Raw genomic sequence first — 24,272 nt, 5'->3', positions numbered from 1 at the left:
TACATGACTCTTGTAGACATTATAATAATATTTTTTTACATACTATGGGATACTATGTCAAAAAAAGTTGCAATCCTGCACACGTGGCATTAAATTGCTATATTATAACTTTGGTTTTGTGTGACACTACCGTAACAACAATAAAAAGCATTTATTTTACTTACTATAAGATCCTTTAACAAATGAAAGTTGTAATGTACAAGGTATCACAAAATCCTTGTTTTACCTTAAAAATTTATCACAACTTAAAACACACCAAGGTAAATGGATGGTATACATTATATCAAAGAACATTACCTTTTTCTGCGTCATACATTTAGGTGTACTACTAAGGTGTGGCAATAAAGGTAGTATTACCATGATACTGTATTATTATCTATATAATCCTGGTATTTTTGACTTGGGATTAAGTTAATTGCATAGTAATTAAGAATAGTAATTACATAGTATTTTACGACATACCTTAGAATATTATAGTGGAAACTGATCATTTTTACATGCTCTCAGAAAACGATAGCTTTACCAATATTTTGACAGACACTTATTTGACAGTAATAGCATTATTCCTTTTAATACCATGCAATGTTGTAAATAAAGGCATATTTTTAGATGTTAATGTTATCCGAGTACCATAGTATCACCATGATATTGTGGAAACAAGCATAACGTATTAACTTTATTTTTAGCATTTCTTTGACATAACATGGGGTACTACGGTACATAAAGGTTTTCATTATATCAATCTACATGGTACCATAGAACTATTTAATACATATTATAAAATTATTGTTATTTTTTGTGGACATTACTTTTATGTGTATGGTATGTAAATATTATATAAACAATATAGTATGATATTACCATCATTTGCAGTATGTCTGGCATATGGAAAACAAAGGCAGTAGTCAGATGTAAAGTCTATTGTAATAATAATATACATTTATATTTATATAATACCATATCATTTTATAACCTACCCTGGGATCCAATGATAAATCAAGGTGGTATTAATATTTATATGCTACTAACAGCACAGCTGTAGCATAGTATTGCTAGATATGTAAAAAATAATCTTCAAATACCACAGTAAATGAATATGATAATAATGTGGAATCCTACATGACAGTAGAGACATTTATAATGTTTTCTGTTCATGAAAGAATCCTGAACAAAATATATCGGTTTCCACAAAATAGTTAAGCAGTGCAAGAGTTTTCAGAATTGAAAATAATACATATCAGTGTATTACAATGCTTTCTGAAGGGTTGTGTGACACTGATGACTGGAAATATAATAATTTACTGTATTTGACTTGAATTTTTTATCATCACAGGAATAAATCACTATATATATATATATATATATATATATATATATATATATATATATATATATATATATATATATATATATATATATATATATATATATATATATATATACATACACACACACACATACACACATACACACACATTTACACCCTTCTTTATTATTTAAAAATACTACTATTATGTCAGTATCTTTTATAGTAAAATTTGTTATTACATTAATTTTACTTGGCATTAAAAATCACATTGAACCCAAGCTTTTGAGCCGGAGTGTATATATCTAAAATCCCAGGTAGTATCATTGTACTAGGGCTGCATTATATTGGAAAGGTTTAACATTGGACTACTTTATTATTTTGCGATAATTTTTGCGATATGAATACAATTTTCTAATCTAATCTTGAAATCTAATAAACAGTCTTGCAATTTTTTGGGGTCCCCCCACATGTTTTCATTATGGTCTGTGTTATTTGCAGTGCGTTTTATGTATTTACATGTGTTGTACTTTCATGCACGTGTTTAGTCAGAGATTGATCAATTCCTGCTTCCTATTTTCATCTCTATAAAATATAATAATTAAGCTATACATTTTGTTTGTAGTCTGTGCTCTTTGCAGTTTTTGGGGTCCCTCGACACATTTCTGTTGTTATCGCTGTTATTTGCAGTGCGCTTTGAGTCATTGCAGGTGTTGTACTTTGTCGTACTATGTGCATCTCCATAAAATCTAATAAACAATCTTTAAATTTTTAGGGGATACCCCCGCATGTTTTCATTATGGTCTGTGTTTTTTGCAGTGCGGTTATGTATTTAGATGTGCTGTACTTTCATGCACTTGTTTAGTCACAGATTGATGAATTAATGTTTACTATTTGCATCTCCATAAAATCTAATAAGCAATCTATAAAATTTTGGGGTTCGCCGACTTATTTTTGTTGTTGTCTGTGCTGTTTCCAGTGCTTTTCTGTATTTGCATATGTTGTATTTCTATTCATGTATTTACACAGAGATTGATGAATTGATATTTACTATTTGCATCTCTTTAAAATCTAAAATACAATCTACACATTTTGGGGGTCCCCCGACACATTTTCGTATTTATCTCTGCTATTTGCAGTGTTTTTTGTGTATTTGTATGTGTTGTACTTTCATGCACGTGTTTAATCAGAGATTGAAGAATTAATGTTTACTATTTGCATCTCCATAAAATCTAATAAACAATCTTCACATTTTTTTGGGGTCCCCCGACACATTTTCGTTGTTGTATTGTGAGTGTTTTCATGCATAACAATCTATAAATACAATCAAGAAAAAGATGCAATTGAAGTGTTTTATTGTTTCCCGAGTCTAACAGTATTCACGTACAGTAACTGAATAATAAAAATAAAAATAATTCAATAAAATTAATCGTAGTTAAGCTCACAAGTGTTACAATTTCTTATACCTGAATGCTTTTAAAATCATTTTACAATCAAAAACACAAGCAAATGATTAATTATAATACAAACTCAACACTGAATTTTCTGCGATGTGACTATTACAAATGACTATTGCGATATCAATGCTTAAAAGATATATTGTGCAGCCCTACATTGTACTAATCGCTGTTATTACTATATAATATCTAACATGGTGTCATTATAGAACTTCTTCATAATGAAACTAAATTCAGTTAACACTATATACATATAAAAGCCCGAAGTGCATTGACAGGAAAGACGTGTCTCCAAATGACTCAACAAGGTGGGTTTTAACACACCTATGATTATATAACACCTTACAACCATACGGAGTTTCCACAATCACAGTGTGAGGGCACAAAAGCACCCTTATCACACACCCAGCATTAAAGACGCACAAATCACCTCACAATGGAGGCATCAATAAACAGGCCACATGCCATAGGAGCACATTAGACGCACAATAGTGTAAAGGCATGTATGTGTGTGAGCAGCTACAATTGAGAACACCGTAAAACCCATCGCTATGGCAACCATTTACCAAATGACCATTCACGGGGTGCACAAGTGTTACAGATCCATGCACATAAGAGAAGAAACACCATCATCCATCTCTGTTTTTCTCTTCATCACACATCCACACAATAAAGACACTGCAGAGAGGATATTATATCAAACATCCTTCTCCACGGGAGAGACAGAATCGCAGTGTGCCAATGCAACCACACACTGTCGTTGCAGCATCGGCAGTAGAAACACCACGACCAAGCATCACATCACACACACAATAAGCTACTCCTTCACACAACACTCAGGTGATGATCTGTACAACAGAAATAAGCCAATGGGAATGCTAAGAAAAGAGGGATCCTCCATACTTGATGATAGAAAAGAGGGTGAAACCCTCCTTCATCTGCCAGCATTAATAATTGAGATGCTACAGCAGTCACACCAAGCACAACCGTCCATAACCAGTGGACAGATTCTGTGCCTCTTTCTGACAGCATACACACACACACACACCGCCCAGCTGAGCCTCACAAACACGACGACACACACACTCATACACTGCCTGAAAATGGCAGTGGAGGATACACACCCAAAAAACAGAAGCGGCACACTTTCTCCGAGCATCTCTTACCCTCGTATTATTACCAAAAATAAAGGGATAGGAGATGAGCCTACGGTGTCTTCCCTCCCCCTCTCTCGCTCTCTACCAGCAGCAGAAGCGTCCCCAATCTCAGCCTTCCCCATGCTCCTTTCTTCTCGCTCTCCGACCCTCCCGGACGGCTGCTCTGCTGTCTTACCTGCGGCTTGCTGGGAGGCTGCCTGTTCCGGCGGTTGGGTCTGGGCCTGGAGCGGGTGTAGTGCCTCAGTGTGTGGCCTTCGATGGGCAGGTCCATAGGGGGCTGAGGAGGTGCAGGCTCCGAGCGCCGGGGCTCTCTGTTGCTAAGAGCGGCAGCAGCAGCAGCGGGAGCGGCAGCAGCATCCGCCTCTCTCCTCCAGTAGGAGGGGCTTCCTGGCTTCAGCTGGCCTGCCGTGGTGACTGACAGCCCCGTCGCCAACGGCAACGACTGGGCCCGCCTCCTCTCCTCCGTTCCTACCCTGGAGACCTGAGGCACTCCTCCTCCTCCCCCTCCTCCTCTCTCCTCTGGCTCCTGCTGGGGATGTGTGGCCGCACGCGCCTGCTGCTCCCCTTCCACATCTAACAAACCTGCAGAGAAATAAAGGGACAACAGAGGGAGATAGTGAGGGTGGGGGGAGACGGAAGCCTGTGTGATGTGTGTGTATCTACATAGAGATGAGGAAATAGAGAGACAGCAAGGGAGCGATGGATCTGCAGATATGCAGCAAAAAATGCAGGAAAAAAGAAAGATAAAGATGGACTCACTAAGGGGTCAGGATTTACAGTGGAAAGATAGAGGGTGCCGGAAGTCTGGCAAATATCTTTTTGTCAACCATTACAATCAATAATTAATAGAAATTCATTGCCAATTAATTACAATTACATTTTGCAAACTGGATATATATATATATATTAGTGCTGTTAATCGATTTTTAAAAATTAACTAATTAATCACACTTTTTTTTAATTAATCGTGATTAATCGCATTTAAAATACTGAAACTTGTAATTTTGGCTATTCAAATGTACAATTAATGTAAATGCAAGACAAAAATATTTAAATTCAAAATATAATTGTTTATTCAAATTTTTATTAAACTTGTAACACAGATTTTTTCATGTAAACAACAAACCCACAATAAACCATCAAGATCCTGGCTTGACATATTTATTACAGAAATAAAAAAACACAGGCATGTTAATGCCATTTGAATTTCAAAAAAATCAATGCCAATAAAGAAAATTTGTATTTGTAAATGCACAGAGACTCCAGGATGCCCGCAAATGAATGATAATCTCCTGGAAATCTGCCAAATGATTATATACAGTTGTTGTTTAACAGAGCAAGGAAATTTTCACAGTATGTCTGATAATATTTTTTCTTCTGGAGAAAGTCTTCTTTGTTTTATTTCAGCTACAATAAAAGCAGTTATTCATTATTTTAAAGCGTTTTTAAGGTCAAAATAATTAGCCCCTTTAAGCTATAATTTTTTCAGATAGTCTACAGAACAAACCATCATTATACAATAACTTGCCTAATTACCCTAACCTGCCTTGTTAACCTAATTAACCTAGTGAAGCCTTTAAATGTCACTTTAAGCTGTGCAGAAGTGTCTTAAAAAATAATCTAGTCAAATATTATTTACTGTCATCATGGCAAGGATAAAATAAATCAGTTATTAGAAATGAATTATTAACACTATTATGTTTAGAAATGTGTTGTAAAAATCTTCTCTCCATTCAACAGAAATTAGGGGTAAAAAATAAACGGGGCTAATAATTCAGGGGTGCTAATAATTCAGGGGTTCTAATAATTCAGGAGTGCTAATAATTGTGACTTCAACTGTAATTGTGCTGTATTCTGACCAACCTGCTCCCTTGGTCGCAAACCTAGTTGTGATTTTGCAGCATTTTTCTGCTTCTATGGCCAGGGCTTTTCTTCTTTTCATGTGCTCCCTCTCTGCTCCTCCTTTCTGTTTACCCTCCGTGTTTTTGGCTGACTGAAGTTGTAGCTGGTATAACTTTTATGCAAATAGCTAATCAGGCAGTACGCCGCTGAAATGATTGGACCTTATGGTATTCGCGATCGCCTGATTCATGGTTTGAGGTGTCCATCAAGCTGCAAAAAGCCTATGGCATGTCGAGGTGAGGTAATCGACGGCACATTAATTCTTTTATACTGAAACTTGCCTTTAAAAAGTGCTTCCTTGGCCTTATCCATGTTTCTTTGCATGTTAAACACGTCCAACACAACAGGAAGTAATAAAAAAAATGCAACTGCGTTAATTGCGTTAATTATTTTAACGCGTTAATTATTTCAAATTAATCACATGCGTTAACACACTAATTTTGACAGCACTAATATATATATGAGCAATATCACACTTGTAGCTGTGCGATAAGGCTGTATATCGGCATGGGTGGAAGGCGTGCCTTAGTGTTCCACTAGTAACGTAGCCAACCCAAGCTCATTCTGAAAACATAGCCCCGCGGACAATTCTGGAGACCACGTATTATGTGGCCGGAGGTACATATGGCTGCATTTTATTTTTTTAAGCGAATGCTACGAGGCGGTGTGACGCCGCTCCTCTTTGCGCTTACCGGCTGACGGCTCACCTCCATGTGAAGGGTTTTCCCACCGCAACCAGTTTGTCCGGTTAGCTTGTCATGTTACGTGGGCTGAGCGGAGACCCGGAGGAGAGCCGGCTGCGACGGTGGCGACGACGGTGACGACCGTGTTTGAGTCCGGGGAACAGCGATTTAAGAAATCAGGTAAAACAAAAACAGAATCCCAAAAATAAAGTGAACGAGTTCATAACAGGGCAAGAATGTGGTTAAATCCGAAAACACGGTCAAAATCAGACAAGGGCTTTTCTTTTTCTGGACAGCTTTTGTAAATCGTTGGTTGGGCTTAGGGGAGGAGGAGGAGGAAGGTGGGTCGGCCGATTGGCTGGCCGCGGGGCTACGTTTCCAGAATGAGCCTGGGTTGGACGTAGCAGTGCAAAATGGCTGTATATCGAGTTTGATATTGCGTTGATACAACAGGGCATAATCAGGTGTATAAAAAAGCAAATCAAACACGAAGAGTCTAAAAACCCCTTTTGTATGAGGAACTACTTTCTTCCGCTACTCAATCACATCTGCAGCTGACGTCAGAACAGCAGAAACCGTTACTATTTCACCAACAACACTTTAGAGCTAGTATTTGAATGATTCAATAAGCATAACATCTAAAGTTATGTCTAAAGCTGATTTTGTTCACATTTTAGGATTTTAAAGCTGAACGGCATAAAATGCCATCAGTCTACAGTGATTTCCCAGTGTTTCTTTGTTGCAATTGAGAGATAACAATTTAACCCAGAAAAAGTCAAAGCAGCGCAAACTCTATCAGATTACTGTTGTGTTTGCGATAAGGAAAACTGAACTAGTCTGCAGTAACGAAAACAGGAGACTGATTAGAAGCAAACAGATGACCAACCAAAAAGTAACTCAAGTTTATATAACAGTGGTCAACACAAAATACACATTTTCCTAATAAGTGTCTCATCTCACACTTAATACAATACAATTACTATGGTATAAATACAGCACTACAACATACAAAAGAGAGAGATCGACTCAGAAAGTGACTTAAAAGTTTAATGATGATTTGATCAGCTGTACAGAAAATACGCTGTTTTTTTTTTTTAGGGGATTTTCACATTTATTATGACAGGACAGTAGAGAATTCAGACAGGAAAGCATTGGGAGCAGAGAGAGGGTAAGGATCAGCAAAGGACCCCGAGCCGAGAACCAAACCCAGGTCGCCGTGGGTACGTTGGCGCTACACGTCAGCGCGCAGTACCACTAGGCTACTGGCACCGACTGTTCTTCTTTTCTAAAGCCTGATTATGTGGTCTCTGTGACAATCTTTTGGCTGGGAGTCAACCGTCTTCGCTTTGCTCAATGACAGCCTAATGGACGCTGACACGATGTCTCTCCAAAATAATAAATATTTAAAATAGGCACTATCCTTATAAATAAACTGCATAGTTACAATCTGAACAACTACATTCTCAACAAAAAAAGCCTCAAAAGTACAGTATGTTTTCCAACAGCAGCAATGTTTGTCAGACTGTAGGGTGTCCTTTCCTTGTCCCTGTATGGGGGCGGAGCAATACCAAAGACTATGGAATACAGGACGGGAAATAGTATCAAATTTTTTATAAAAATATGCATTTCTAGATTTATTTATTCTGGGTTTAACTATATCAGTTTATTTATATAAACAAATTGTAAATATATAGTAATAATACAGACGAGATAAATAGAATATATAGAATTAAATCTTAATTTACAGAAATATAATATTTTGATCTTATGCACACCAAGGCTGCATTTACTGGATGCACACATTAGTAAAATGATATTATTACTAATTAGTATATTAATAAAAAAAACAAGATCTCTCTCTTTCTTTTAAACATTTTAAACCTATACAGTAGCCATTACTCTAGTGTTTATAGTCATATGATCATCGCCAAATAACTGTGTGCCTATTAAGTGCTGAAGAAATGTCTTCAGTGCCACTTTTGACCAATGTAATACACAAATGCGCCATAGAAAAATAAATTTTTAAACCTAATTTCTTTCTCTGTTTTTCTTTATTACAGAATGACAGTCATCATTCTTCTGATATAAGGAAAAGAGAATTCAGGAACTGTGATAACGGGACAGGTATAGAAACAATAGATCAGAGGAAGAGGAGGGTGGTGTTGGGCCGGGGGAGGGTTTCTGTCATGGTTGTAAGCGGGTGCCTCCTCCCTCGTCTGAGGGGGGCAGCGGTGTGAGAGTAACAGGGCTATGCTCCAGTTAGCTGCTGCCAGCAGTGTGTTACACAGCTGATTATATTTAGCAGAGACAGGGTGGGACCTCCCGAAATCAAACCCCCACTGTCTCAGACTTACAAACATACCACAGATAGACCACCAATTAGACAGGGAGGGGAAATCCCATGAGAGGGGGATCCCATGCTCACAGGCAGGACTTCAAACAACAGAGCACGCTTTTGATATCACATGTGCACCATAGCACTACTACAGTACAGCACATCACATGCACACAGATAATCACACCGGAGTGTCAGTGAAACAGTTTAAATGTGCTATAGTAAAAGATGTGAACATGGCTTTGAAAATCAGTAAGTGTTGTGCAATAATGACTACAATGAAACCCTCTCACTCTCTAAATAAAATTAAAAGCTAGATGAGTAGAAAGAAGGACAAGATGTAGAACAAAATGTTTTATGTCTGACAAACAAACTGTGTTTTATGAGCAAGAATCCTTGTTCATTTTAACTATTATAAGTACTGTATGTGTAAACTATTAGAACATATACTCTATATGAATGCTTATGTATATATTAACATAAAAAACTGATTAGCTAACTACTAAACTAAATAAAATTGTAGTTTCTATTTCAGTTGTTCTACAGATCTGTTGTAAAAAGGTTATTATTATGCTACAGTTTTATTAGTGTTTAGTTTGACACACAGATAATATAATTTCATCATATCTTAAACTACTTATGTTCCTTTTTTGTTTGCTGACTATCGGTTTAAGTGCAGGTGATATATTGTTGCCAGATATTACTATATAAAACAAATATTCCTTGAAACCTTCAACACAATAACTTAAATTCTTACATTTTACAAAGAAACAGAATCACCCTAATTGCACCCTAATTACTTTATTAAAAATTTAAGATTATAATTTGACACAAGTTCAATGGCATGACAGTTCTAAAACTATATCTGGCAACATGGGAGAGTGACGGCTGCGCCAGCCCCCTTTAAAGGGATAGTTCACCTCAAAATGAAAATTTTGTCACCATTTATTCTCCACTTGTTCTAAACCTATTTGAGTTTATTTCTTTCTTTAAGTTTGAAATCTATAACCATCGACTTTCATATTTCGACTTGTTTTTCCTACTACACTACCTGAAAAAGCCATCAATCCCAGTTTTAAGAGCAACAAATAATAACTTGACTTCTAGGTGATAATTTGGAAAAGTGGCAGAAGGCAGATTTTTCAGATGAATCATCTGTTGAACTGCATCCCAATCATCACAAATACCACAGATGACCGATTGGGACCAGCATAGACCCAAGATTCTCACAGATATCAGTCAAGTTTGGTGAAGGAAAAATCATGGTTTGAGGATATATTCAGTATGGGGCGTGCGAGAGATCTGCAGAGTGAATGGCAACATAAACAGTCTGAGGTGTCAAGACATTCAACCCAGGCTTATTCTGAAAACATAGTCCCGTGGACATTTCTGAAGACTGCGAATTATATAGCCGGAGATAGGTATGGCTGCATTTCATTTTTTAAGCAAACGCTATGGGGTGGTATGACGCCGTTCCTTTTCTTAACGGCTGACCGATTACCTCCATGTGGAGGGTTTTTCCACTGTAACTAGTTTGTCCAGTTAGCTCGTTGTGTACGTCGGCGGACAAGAGTTGCAGAGAGGAGTTGAACACGACGACCGGGTTCGAGTCCGAGGAAGAGCAGTTCCAGAAATCAGGTAAGACAAAAACAGAATCCAAAAAATAAAACGAGCAAGTGAATAACAGGGTGAGAATGTGGTAAAATCCAAAAACGTGGTAAAAATCAGACGAGGGCTTTACTTTTTCTGGTCAAGGTGCTTCATGATTGGCCAGCCCAGTCACCAGACATGAACATTATTGAGCATGTCAGGGGATAAAGGAGGAGGCATTGAAGATAAATGCAAAGAATCTTGATGAACTCTGGGAGTCCTGCAAGACTGCTTTCTTTGTCATTCCAGATTACTTTATTAAGTTATTTGAGCGATAAGTGGATGAGGTCCTCCAAGCTCACAGGAGACATACACAATATTAATTCTTTTTTCACTGCACCATGACTTTATATTCTGTACTGTACATTATTTCTGTTAAGTGACAAGGTACTTTTGTAAATGTTGCAAAACCTTAAGTCCAAAGTCAGACCTTACTGTCCTAATTAAGTCATTAAAAATCAAGGCATGATCATACTTTATTTTGATAAAAAAAGCGTAATCTAGAGGTATTGATATGAAATGATCAACTAGAAGTCAAGTTAATCTTTGTTGTTCCTAAAACTTGGATAGGCGACAAGACATTTGTCAGGTAGTGTATGGGTGTTAATGGTTATAGGTTTCCAGTTTTCTCCAAAAGATCATATTTTGTTTTAAAAACAATGTCATAAAGGTTTATAACCACTTGAGGATGAGCATTTTGAGGTGAAATATTCCTTTAAAAGTTCATTTATTCAGCTGCTGTGAGTTAAGTGGCATAATTGTAATTTTTATTCATGTAAAGAATATTTTTATACCATTAAAATTTTAACATACAGCTAGCCATTTAAATACAGTAATGTGTGAATATCACACCGGTTTTACAGAAAAGAGCAAAGATAAGCTTTTAACCTCTTCTGTTCCGACATCATTGATGACTGCATAATTAATCAGACCTGAACATGACCTCTGATCTGAACAGCTGTGGTGTGTAAGGCCTAGATTTGTTACAGCCAATCAGCTTTCAAGTAACACGCAGCTATGATGTCACCAGTGTAAATGCCATCCAATCACATGTGATTTAGCAGTGCGAAAGCAGAGAGAGATTTGAGCAAGAAGCACTTGTCGGCATCAGGACTCAAGGGACTTACTTTTGATGGAAGGGGCAGGACGGATGCTGCGCGAGTGGAAGCTGTTCCTCCAGATGACCGGGACGTACTGTGGACATGCAGAGACATAAACAAATGTGAATGCATACAACGTGACTGAAAATCAAACTCGTGCTTTGGACTAATGAAACAAGTTAAATGCTGATTATAATAGATTATAATAATGCTATTCTGATTGGATATGTCTGTGAGTGCACATCATCAACTGAATAGCAAAAGTGGTATAGTGACAGGGGGTTAATGGGGACATTTTAAGAATAAACTTTTAAATAAAAAAGAAATGTAAGAAAAGTAATAAAAAACCTACGTAATGAATTAAGAATTATACAAGGATTAATAATATATATGTAACGTATAGATACAAATGCAGCTTGAGACATTTATTAAAGGTGTAATAAGAGATCTAGGAAAAAGCCTGACAGCACTAAAGTCTTACTCTGCTAATCGCCATCTAAAACTACAACCAGGGCTTAATTTGTGCCGGAACAAGCCAGATCCTACACAGGCAGAAATCTAATCTGACACCCCCTTCCTGCCATGCTCTTCACTTCCTTACGTGACTCGTTGACTCTCTTCACTTTCTTCAGTGCCAACCACCTCCTCACTCTTCTGTTTCATCCGTGACTCCTCGACCCTCTTCATTTTCGTCTGCGACAACCATCCCCCCGTTCTTCACTTTCTTCCACAACTCCTCGACCCTCTTCACTTTCGTCTGCGACAACCACCACCTCACTCTTCAGTTTTGTCCGCAACTCCTCAACCCTCTTCACTTTCGTCTGCGACAACCCCCGCCTCCCTCTTCAGTTTCATCTGCGACTCCTCGACCCTCTTCAATTTTATCTGCGACAACCACCCCCTCACTCTTCAGTTTCGTTCGCGACTCCTCGACCCTCTTCACTTTCGTCTGTTTTTCGTCAATTTACAAATTGAGCACTGGCTACAACTCAAGAATGTGCGCCAGACAACATCACTAAACTACATTATGTAACATCCACCTTTATAATACAGTAGTATGACGATGCCAAACTTTTAAAATTAGTTAGGTTGTAGGTGTTTGTCTGCAATTCTCTGTCTAAACCACATTTGTAAACATGACAAAACCTTTTCTGCACAAACAAGGTGCACAATTACATATTTCAACATGTAGGTAAGAACGGGCTGAACATCTTGATTGGATGAACCTTTTTTGGTCCTACATCTTCCACAGAATATCTACACATAAATATATTTGGACCACATTATATTTTTAATTTTTGCTATCATGATGTGAAAAGACTTTCTATCAGCATAACAAAATTTGCCGCTATTGCACCTTTAAGTCAACAAATAAGTAAAAGACAAGATTTAGACTTCAGGAAAAAAAAACATAACAGCTAATATAAAGCATACAAGCAACATTCACTGACTGACAAACACTGACTGGAACAGAAGGGCTTAAATACTGGGCAAATAAAAGGGCTGGCAAGAAAAATGGGTTAACAAGCGGGCAGAGAGAAGGACTCACTGGGGCTACTAAAAAGGGTAACCATGACAACTAACATGGGTGTGGCACAGAGTGAGCACAGGGATAAACAGAAGCCAGGGAAAACACAAAAACAACACAGGGAAAGCAGGACTGTAATCATAGAAGTAAATTACTAAATAATTGCAATTTGTGTACATTTTTACTCATTATATAATTGTATAGAAAAAATACATATGCATATATTCTATACATATGTATAGAAAATTAGCTGAAAAATCCACATAATAATAAAATTACATAATTAAATAAATAAATAGAAAATAAAAGACTTTTGATCAGACATCTCAGATGTTTAGACAAACCCATTATGTGAAAGATTATGTGCATTTTAGTTCAGTTGCATTTACATTGAATGAACTTTGATGTGATCAATTCTCTGTATGGTAGGGTTGACCTGTGCCTCAGCCCTCACAAACTGATAGGTGTGAACAAAATCAGTGTTTCTCAACCACGTTCCTGAAGGACAACCAGATCTGCACATTATTTATGTCTCCTCCAACAAACACACCCAATTCAGATCATAAGCTCATTAGGAGAGACTGAAAGAGCTGTAATGAGTGTGACATCGAAAACATGCAGTGTTGGTGGTCCTCCTCGAATGTGGTTGAGAAACAATGAAGTAAATGACCCTTTTACGATAGGTGTGACCCTTTCACAATCTTAATGGGTATAAGCAAAACAAAAAGCTGAAACATCTGATAAGAGGGTCCTGCTGAGCCTCGTAAACACAGAATGATTTGTTTGAGGCTAGTATAAAATACTGTCCCTCAGACAGTACTTTGGGTTAAGCTACTTGAGGACCGGCGAGTTAACATCACTGCTGAGGAACTGTCTTCAATAAAGTCTTCTCCCCGTAAGAACTTTGGTCAGCTTACTTATGTATTAGAGTCATCTAATACATTGGCAAGCCACCCAAGAACAATTAAGCCACATACAGCAAAATCTAGCATGTGCCATCCTGCTATTTGCTTGTTATTGTAAGCAGTTTATTAATCTTACTACATTATTATATATTTTTACTTTCAAATTATGCCATTTTATGAAAGGAATAAACAACATAACAACGTGTTATTTTGATTTTAAAATGCTAAATGTTATATAATTTACTTATCACAACCCCAAAGGTTTGGTATTGTAAATATTATACACATGTTTCCTATATTTTTATGACATATAAGTGTAATCATAATTGACATAATATTGTATTCGTTACTCAAATCAATTACTTTAATGTATTGCTGCAGTGGCAAAGCTTTACGTTCTTTTAGTGTCACGTAATCCTTCAGAAATTACTCTAATATGCAGCTCTGTCGTATAAGAACATTGCTAATTTTCTTATTCTTTTCTAAAATTAATTCATAAACAAAAAGTTAAAAAATATATCATAAATGTACATCATAAAATAAATAGATGTAATAGCCACTTTTGGTAACTGAATGCCTATATACCGAATAAAATTATTCTCTTTTTTAAAAAAAAACATTACAAGTTTAGTGCAAGTGCAAAATAAAATCACAAAGGAAGAGTCTTGAGTAAGTAACAGATCAGAATGCTAGATAAAGGAGTGGTGCTCTGTCCTCACATCATCTGTAGGGAATTCATGCTCCATCACTCTGAGCTGAGGAACATTGGCCTTGATACTGGAGGACTGGGAAAACTCCCTCATGTGCTTGTCCTGAAAGCAAGCAAGACACATGTTGCATGTCACACACACATACATACACAATTCCCAATATGCACAATCATAAATGCAAGCACTCACCAACTTTTCCTGAGCCACAAACAAATCCTGATGAACTTCATTAATTATGCTTTCCACCAGAGACACACTCACGGACAGTTTCAGTTCACTGAGAGAGAGAAAACAGTAAAAAATATAGATATTTTTAGGAAATAGTACTGTTATATATGGGTATATATCAATAACAGTTTTTTTTCAAATGGTATATTTGTATTAATTTGCTACTCATAGACATACATCACAAGATCTCAAAGGTCATAATAATGTAATATGTTCTGAAACAAAAAGTCTAATATAGCCAAAAATTGTGATATCTTGTGTTCCTAATCAGTAAGTGTGCACTTTCAATGACAAACAATTGTGAAATGTACATTTTTTACTGTTCTTCCTTTTTTAATTTATTCATAAAAGCCCAAAATTGTAATTTTCCAGGTAATAACAATACTTTTTTTAAAAATTGTTTTTATCCTTGAAAATGTCTGTCCATACCATGCCATTCTGCTATCACAATATTAAAAAGAAAGCTGAATTTATGAGAGGGGTCTGGATGCAGACCTAACGCAGTGCAATCTGAGCTGCATCCAATGCTTTTTAAAGGTTCAAGACACCCTGAAATACTTTTTTGAAATCTTAGACGATTTGTGTGTGTTGAGCATCAGTTAAGACAATATTAGCACCTGTCATCTTTAATTGTGGGGTAAACTAGATTATTTTGAGCTTTTGTCAGCTAAATTCATCTTCCAGGTTTAAAATAAATTTTGGGGTGGGATCAAAATCTGTGACGTAGCGCGAATCTGCAAGTGGAGAGATGATGCGTTATCTTCCCTTTCTTCAGTTTTCTTTTCCTATGAGAAGACCCTGCTTCTAAATTACTCATGAGGGCATGTGCTTTCCGAAGGCGAGACAGACCTGCCAAGCTATGTGACCCAATGGGTGGGTAGAACCACGTCCATGCACGGCAGGGTTCGTATGTGTGTTTTTTCATGATCCATGGGGTTTGTTGCATGTGTTTCCATGCAATTCTGTCAGAGTCGATACAGCAAAGCTGTTGGTTTGCAGCAAGCATGTTTGTCAGGAGAGCTGTACAAGAATCGAAGAATGGTGGACTTTGTCTTTTATCAGTTGAGTTTGATACCTTTCAGACACATCACCTTTATTCGTGCTGCCGTGTTCGCCTATGTTTAAAATCCTCCAGATTACTGGCAGGGTTAATAGTTAAAATAGACAGGGCATGAGTCCTACTGCACTGCTATCCACTGTGTCTGCATTCAGACCCAGGATTGAGGAGGAGAGAAGTCCTCCTCATTTATAATGTTTATATAAACACGATTACCTTTATAATGATATAACAAATCGTGGTTATGTGTAGGCCTAAATGAAATTATGAATAACAAATGTAGCAGGGCTACAGTAATTTACTGTATTACTCCTATTATATTACAAACCAATTTACAAACCATTACTCCTCATGGTTTGTGTCTCATTTTGTGAGTCAACTCACAACAGTTGTTCGCTCCCCTCTTTCTCCCCTGCTCTGTCGGCCATGCCCACTCCTCCTTCTGCTTGCAGCGCTCAATGCCCATCTCGGAGCATTTTTTGAAAAAAATCTGAGGTAGGCTTGAACCGAAAGAGTAAGGTTTCATGGCCCTTTAATGAGCTCATCTAACCCCACCCCTAACCCTACCCTTCACAGTGACATCACTAGCTCCATTGGCTGCATTGTGTCTGACATTGCATCACAAAGATATATGCAGTCTCAGCTTGCATCACCAAAGCTGCATCCAAATACTATTGGAATTTATCATTGATTATACAGTGGGTTGTTTAATACTCTTTTAAATCGTGATTTCATTTGTGCTCTAAACAGTTATGCTAGCAAGTGGTTGTTTTTGGCAAAAAAAAAAAGTATGGAACAAAATTGTAACAAAGTTGACAAACAATACTATAAAGAAATCGGTTTTGACATTTTGAAATGTGAAATGTGTAAAATCCCCCATATACAGTAGGCTATAGTAATATGTCCCACCTAAGTTTGTTTCTGATGCTGTTTTCTGCCTCATGCATCGTGTTCTGAATGAAGTGTGCAGCCTGTCGGGTCTTCTTGGCCACTCGATCTGCCAGTTGTTCATTAACACTCGACCTCTGGACGACTCTGGGACAGGTCAGCTGTGCAGACTGCAGCATTGCCGTCGCCAGTTCCTGCACAGCACAAGAAAAAGCTCATTTCTAACAAATAGAGCTTCACTAAAACAATAAACATAATGCACTTTCTATCTATACAGTGAGTTTTGTTTGCAAACACACCCCCAAAACAATGAAAGCAAACTTCACCTGGATGTCCTCGGTGATCTCACTTCTGAGGGCTGTAGCAGCGTCATTGAGGATGCACTTCAGCATGTGTCCACTAGACGGCGCTCTGCCCAACTCATACAGGGTTGAGAAAGACTGAAGGGAAAAGGCCAAATGTCAAACATCAGGAGAATATTTGTTTAGTCACATCACACAAGCAAGATTAAAGCATTATTACATTTTGTTGAAATTTAAAACAAACAAAAATATATATTGTGGTGGTTCATTCCACTGTGGCGACCTAAGTCTAAGGAAAATAAATGCATGAAAAAAAGGATATTGTATGCAGTGAATTTTCATGTGTCTCATCATATTATACTCATTATCGTATGGTTTTACTAGATGTTTAAAAACATGTGATATTACTAGATACAAAATATTAATATCTATTGATATCTATTACAAAATGCTACATATATTATATTATTACATATTATGAGGATGTTCTGGTAATTTTTGCTTTTTTAACCATATTACATACAAATTATAGTATATCATATATAATCGATATATCATATATAACAGATGAAATCTAGAAAACATTTAGAAAAATTCAATTTTAAAGAAAAAAAATCTAAACATTTATCCACCTATAATTAATTAAAAGATCAAGGATATTTAATTTTACCAAAAATGTATATTTAAAGGAAATGCATTTTTAAACGTTGTGATAAAAAAATAATAATAATAATAACTGTAAATAAGTAAATGATTTCAAAAAAAAAAATAAAAATCTTCACACTAAAAAAATCTGTTTGCTAAACAATTATTTGGGGAATCAATATTAGTTCTTCTATGTCATCATTTTAATAAAACCCTCATTGGAACCTTACATTTAAAGAGTGTAGAATGATTTCTGAATTCAAAGTTTATTTGTTTAAGTGAGTACAGACTGTGAATGATTTCTGAAGAATCCTGTCACTTTATACTGGAGCAATTTTACTTCTGTCTAAAAGTGTAAATGTATCAAAGTGATTAGTCTTGAATGTGTACTGTTGTAAAGCATGTAGATGTGTAACCTCATACACTTATGGCTGTCTTCGCATGTTGAAGCGCCTCCTCAGCAAGCAAGATGTCCGACTGAACCTCTTGTATGTTATAGCAGGTTAAAGGATGCACACTTTCCTGTACCTTTTTACACAGATCCTGCACTAACTGAGCACAAAGAGAAGGAGGTAAACATTCTCAGTATGATCTGAACCCTTAATATGCAGAACTAAATGGATAGTTCACCCCCAAAAATAATTCTCTTATAAATTACTCTGCCTCATTCAAACCTCCAAGACCTTTATTCATCATCAGAACACAAATTAAGATATTTTGGGTGAAATCTGAGAGACTGATATACAGCAATGGTCCTGACTCATTCAAAGTCCTGAAAAACACAGCCACAAACTGCCAAAACAAACTATGCATCTTCAGTGGTTCGAGAAATACCGCTATGAGAATACTCTTGTCTGCATAAAAAAGACTTTATTTAACAGTTTCTTCTCCTCAGTGTCAGTATATTGCGCATGAGAACACTGTATCAGAATACCCACATGTGAATTTCTATGTTTGTAACACAGCACAGATTAATCTGAGGTAAATGTCACTAGCAAAACTAAGCATGACCTGCATAAAGAATACACCAATCTCGTTAACCTGCACAATATACTGACACTGAGGAAAACTTGGTAATTTCTGTTTTAATCGTGCCCACACATGTAATCTTGTATCTTAATATTATTTCATTTGAACCACTGAAGGCAAATATATGGTCTGTTTTGAGGATTTTTTTGGTATTTATTAAGATTTTGATTAAGTCATTGTTGTTTATTGATTGATAAAAGAGCTCTCAGATTTGAGCTTAAATATCTTTAGTTGTATTCTGAATGCAAATTAACTAATAAGGAAATTAGAATGAAAAGAGTAATTATGAGTAATTAAAATTTTCTGTTTTGGGTAAACTAAACCTTTAAGGTATAAAATAACCAGTTGATAACTGAAATATCCTAACAAACCTGCTCAGAGCGAGTGGTCTTTAGTCCATGTTGTAAATGACACATTTCCTCAGTCATTCCACACTGCCTCTGATTGTTCCTGCGTAAAAAATCCTGGATCTACATATATGCATACGAAAAGTCTCAATTAAAAATTTTGTCATTGTATTTTCCTAGGCTTTCTTTAGTGCAGAACTAGAACTAACTTTCTGTAAAGCCTCCTCTGTCTTCTCTGGGGCGCTTCGATGGGCTTGGAGAACATCGCTCATTGGAATGGAAATGTTTTGTAGTGTCAAGTTCCTGTTTGAACATACATAAGTACACTTTTTTTGTTACAAAAACAAACCCCCTGAAAACCAATAGCCTGTAGGCTTTTATGAGTTACTCTGACTTTTCCAAGGCATTGGCCACATCCATAAATCCTCCAGCAGTCACATTGTTCCGGTCCCAAACCAGTGTTCTGTCAAAAAATAAACACACCTTTTATGAGATTGATAGCGATTGTAAGTATGCTAAATCTGATTTGTTTTATTGTTCCTGGAAGATTGTTTCTGTGAGACAGAAGATACTTAACCTCACCACTCAGAAACAAAGATCCAGAAACCTGTCAAACAAGCTGTAAATCACTGTGAGTGGCAAATTACTTTAGCTTGGTGTTCATCATGAGGGCCTTTGCCAGCATCTTTGCTCCTGTGTCACCTATGCAGTTTCCACTGATATCAATCTTGGACAGGCTAGCGTTGCAGCCCAGGCTGTTAATGAGGATGGTGGTACCAGTTTTCAACTTGGAGTCACAAACAGAGAGAGACTCCAGTGGCTACAAAAGTGTGAAAAGAAAAGCAAAAGATATCAGATTCCACGGAATATCCACAAATCATACACTGCAAAAAATGTTGGGTTTCACACTATCAATTTATGTTAAGACAACATGAAGGAATTAAGTTAACTTATCAGTTTTTACAAATTTAAAAGGATTGAACATAAAACAATTAAGTTGTTTTAAAAAACACAATATTTCTGTTGTCTAACTCATTTTAAATAAGTGGTTTAAACAAACAGCAACCTTCATATTTTAAGTGTATAGTGTAAAAAAATGTATCATGGATGTATATAAACAAAGGTTTTACATAATATTCTTCACCGATTTTCTGCTTAAATATTTCACATTAAATGAGGGATAGTTCACACAAAATAAATATTTCCCCATTATTTACTCAGACTCAAGTGGTGATAAATCTTTTTGAATTTCTTTGTTGATGAACAAAAAACAAGATTATGTTGAGAAAAAAACAGCCATTAGCTATGTTTCCATTCAATTATGCAGATTAGATTTGTGCGTAAAACTGGAATATGCAAATAAAGCACCATCAGTTAGTTAAAGAGAACAATATCGTCACTTCTTGATAAACTGGCGACAAATATCAAAAAGGAAAGTGGAATTTGTTGAGTAGGAGAAGCCACTATGGGCCTTTTTTCTAAAATGCATCACAAAAGGTGTAAGTGAGATGCTCTTTGGAAGCACAGATGCTCAAGACAGTTCTAGAGGTAAATATGCTTAACCACTTTTTTTTTGTTTGTTTTACAATGTGATCAGTCTGCAGGTTTTTTGTTAATGCTGTGATACCATGCCAATTGTTGTTATTACTTGATCTGTTTTTGATGCAGCCGTTTTTTATGTTATCACTCGATTTAATGCATTATCAGTGGTTAACAGCTGATAGATATGGGCAAGTAGGGGCCTTCTGAGCCTACTAGTAATCATCCATTCACATGGTTAATCAGCTATAGACCACATACGTCTGCAGCTGGAGAATAATGAGTTATTTATTAAAGAAAAGTTATTTAATCAATTTCCCATTATTTGTATTTTATTAACATCTGCCCCCACCCCAACCCTAGACCCAACTGTCACATTAATGTAAAAACAGATCTGGATCTGGAGTCTTCTCTATTAGTATAGCTAAATAATAATCAATGTGGATGGAAGATAACAGCCTTCTAAGCCTACCAGTAGTTGCAGAAGGCCCCTACTGGACCATATGTATCAGCTGATAACAACTGCTAATGCCCATTTAATCAAGTGACAACTTTCGAAGCAGGTGTTTTGATGCACAACATTCAATGGTTTGATTTAAATTACACGTTGGAATTCATTCTGTAAATGTGTTTCCATCATAGTTTATGCACAGTTTCTTTTATCGGATAAAACATTTATCCGACTCAGTTGAGCTCTTATGCGCATTTTCAAAAAATATCCAAAGCTTTTCATTTCCATTAAGCATTAATTATGCATATCCAAAATGTGCATAAAAATAGGTGGACTGAAACACTGCAGGTGATATTTAGAGAACAAAAAATACTTGGGAAGTCAATGTTGTTGTTTTTTAACAATCTTCAGTTTATCTTTCTTTGCGTTCAACAGAAGAAACAAACTCAAACAGGTTTGGAACAAATGCAGGATGAGTAAATGATGACATTTAAAAGTTTGGGGTGAACTTTACCTTTAAAGCACATAAAAGGTAAAAGACAATAATGATAACAATGCTAATTAAGATATCGGTAATTATATTTGAGATACAGCCTGTCCCTCCGTTACTCAAGTAAAAAAGTTACAGTAGAGTTTTGTCATTTTAAACTCCTAATTTGGTGTTTTCCAATTGGTTCAATACGTTTAGATTTTTTTGAGGGAAAAACCTGTGTATTTGTTTCTTATGGACATGGTGACCACACGCTACTAAAACAACTCAACCAGGCCTCATCCTCCTTTTGTCAAGCCTTCTGTGGGAGTTCAGAAACAGAGGAACAGAATCACAGCAGTCATTTTCAAATCACTTTTTCTGTAGCATGTTGGCTTAGTGGTTAGCATTGTTGCCTCACAGCAAGAAGATCGCTGATTTGAGTCCTGGCTGGGCCAGTTGGCATTTTTGTGTGGAGTTTGCATGTTCTTCCCGGATGCTCCAGTTTCCCCCACAGTCCAAAGACATGCAGTAAAGGTGAACTGTATGAACTAAATTGGCCGTAGTGTATGAGTGCTTGTGAATGCCAGAAAGTATAGGTGTTTAGCAGTACTGGATAGCAGATGGAAGGGCATCCGCTGTGTAAAACATATGCTGGAATAGTGGGTCATTCCGGGTCAATAGGTTCATTCCGCTGTTGCAACCTCTGGAGTAGAGATTAAGGAAAATAAATGATGAATGAAAGCCCCAGTGTGCACTTAACATACACAGAATTTTGCACTGTTTGGAGCACCTAAGCTTTTTACTCATCATAGCACATGTGCTGCTGTTGATGTGACAATAAAAGTGATTTGATTTGATTTGATTTGATTTGAATGTTCTTGTGGGGTGTTGTGGTGGTGCAGTGGGTAGCAATGTCGCCTCACAGCAAGAAGGTCGCTGGTTTGGGCCTTGGCTGGGTCAGTTGGCATTTCTGTATGTACTTTGCATGTTCTCCCCGTGTTGTTGTGGATTTCCTCCGGGTGCTTCGGTTTCCCCCACAAGTCCAAAACCATGCCCTATAGGTGAACTGGGTAAGCTACAATCATAGTGTATATGTGTGAATGAGAATGTTTGGACTCTTCCCAGTGATGGGTTGCAACTGGAAGGACATCTGCTGCATAAAACATATGCTTGATAAGTTGGCGGTTCATTCCACTGTGGAAACCTCTGAATAATAAAGGGACTAAGCCGATAAGAAAATGAAAGAATGTTCTGGTGCATTGTGTGGACACTAGTATTAACAATATTTAATTCTTAATTTATCCTTAGCCATCTTTACATCCACTTATTTATATGCACAATTTAAGATATTGCCTTAAATTAATGCTGGATGGTAACACATAAGATACATGTAACTTCAAATTTTAAATTCACAATTTAAGAGTTCACACTTAGGTATTGCTTGATAATAATAAAAGGTTTGGCATGCAGTCCTGGGAGAGAACCCTAAGCTCGGAGATAATTGAGCCCAGGGCTCCTGCCTGGTCAATGAGCATGTAAGGGGGTACGAGATCAGGTAGTTCTCGAGAGCTCCCCCTGGTAAAGAAGAAACAAAGGTGGAGATGGGGTGGATGAGGGTTTCTTTGGAAACCAAGATAAGGGAGTAGATTTAGACAGGCTTCTTCTAGTGAGTTTGGATTAATCTGATTAGCCTACTAATGATTACAAATGAGAGACCAGCTGCAAATTATATCATGTTCTCCTCTCAAAATTAGTTTGTGAAACTTCACATATTTCATGCAATATTTTAATTTTACAAATTTGAATTCACAACTTTGGATGAAAGCATAGCTAATGTTATCTTTATACACATAACAGAACAGGCGACATGGTGGCTCAGTGGTTAGCGCTGTCGCCTCACAGCAAGATGGTTGCTGGTTCGAGCCCCGGCTGGGTCAGATGCCATTTTTGTGTGGAGTTTGCATGTTCTCCCCGTGTTCGTGTGGGTTTCCTCTGGGTGCTCAGGTTTCCCTCACAGTCCAAAGACATGTGATATACATGAATTTAAATTAGCCGTGGTGTATATAAGTTAACGGGTCATTTCTTTCTAATTGTTAGCAAAATTAACAAATTTTAGTTTCTATACTGTTTTTTTTTTACTTTTAAGAGATGATTCGATTATCTCACATTAAACACATTAGACTGATGAGTTACATATTCTTTATCAACTTTCGTTTATTTTACATTCAGGTCATTTTCATGGGGTCATTAACCTTTGGCTGTATATCTCAATTAAGATTTCTATCAAGGTCTGAGTCTTATTAACTTCAGAAACAGTATCTACTGAGCAGCTCTGGTCGAGAGAAGCCAGAGCTGATCCTTTGGAGAGTATAAATGCTCCTATTAAAGTGGATAAAGTTACATAAAGCTGAAAGTGTGTTTTAATGAGTCCTATCTTTGAGTCAGAGCTGCTTGTGTAATTACTGAGCCCGACCGTGTCCTGATGGAGAGGCATTCTGGGTAATTAAAACTCAAGGCTTGGTGTAGGAATGGGGGGGGGGTGTCTCTGTGGACTTTCTCTCTTTATTGGTCTAGTATTACA

The 24,272-nt window shown here is 36.8% G+C and overlaps 1 protein-coding gene across 12 annotated transcripts in view; it reads right to left on the bottom strand.

Moving 5' to 3' along the window:
- The window catches only part of carmil2 (capping protein regulator and myosin 1 linker 2), a 97,974-nt gene that overhangs the window by 34,019 nt on the left and 39,683 nt on the right, over positions 1-24,272 (bottom strand). For all 12 annotated transcript variants that reach the window (XR_015514404.1, XR_015514405.1, XR_015514406.1 and 9 more), the window contains 11 exon segments: positions 19,877-20,049; positions 19,624-19,692; positions 19,439-19,532; positions 19,254-19,352; positions 18,277-18,405; positions 17,233-17,346; positions 16,928-17,100; positions 14,923-15,010; positions 14,743-14,835; positions 11,618-11,684; positions 4,096-4,502 (listed from right to left, as the gene is read on the bottom strand). Coding sequence is in view for 8 of the 12 variants with exons in the window: in XM_087292446.1 (XP_087148572.1) it covers positions 4,096-4,502; positions 11,618-11,684; positions 14,743-14,835; positions 14,923-15,010; positions 16,928-17,100; positions 17,233-17,346; positions 18,277-18,405; positions 19,254-19,352; positions 19,439-19,532; positions 19,624-19,692; positions 19,877-20,049 (1,506 nt within the window). In the remaining 4 variants the exon portion in view is untranslated.

The sequence above is a fragment of the Danio rerio genome, chromosome 18 (assembly GCF_052040795.2).
Source record: "Danio rerio strain M-AB ecotype USA chromosome 18, GRCz13ab, whole genome shotgun sequence".
In the NCBI taxonomy this organism is placed as follows: Eukaryota; Metazoa; Chordata; class Actinopteri; order Cypriniformes; family Danionidae; genus Danio; species Danio rerio.
The sequence above is the reverse complement of the archived record's forward strand: the minus strand, read 5'-3'. Positions and strand labels throughout refer to the sequence as shown.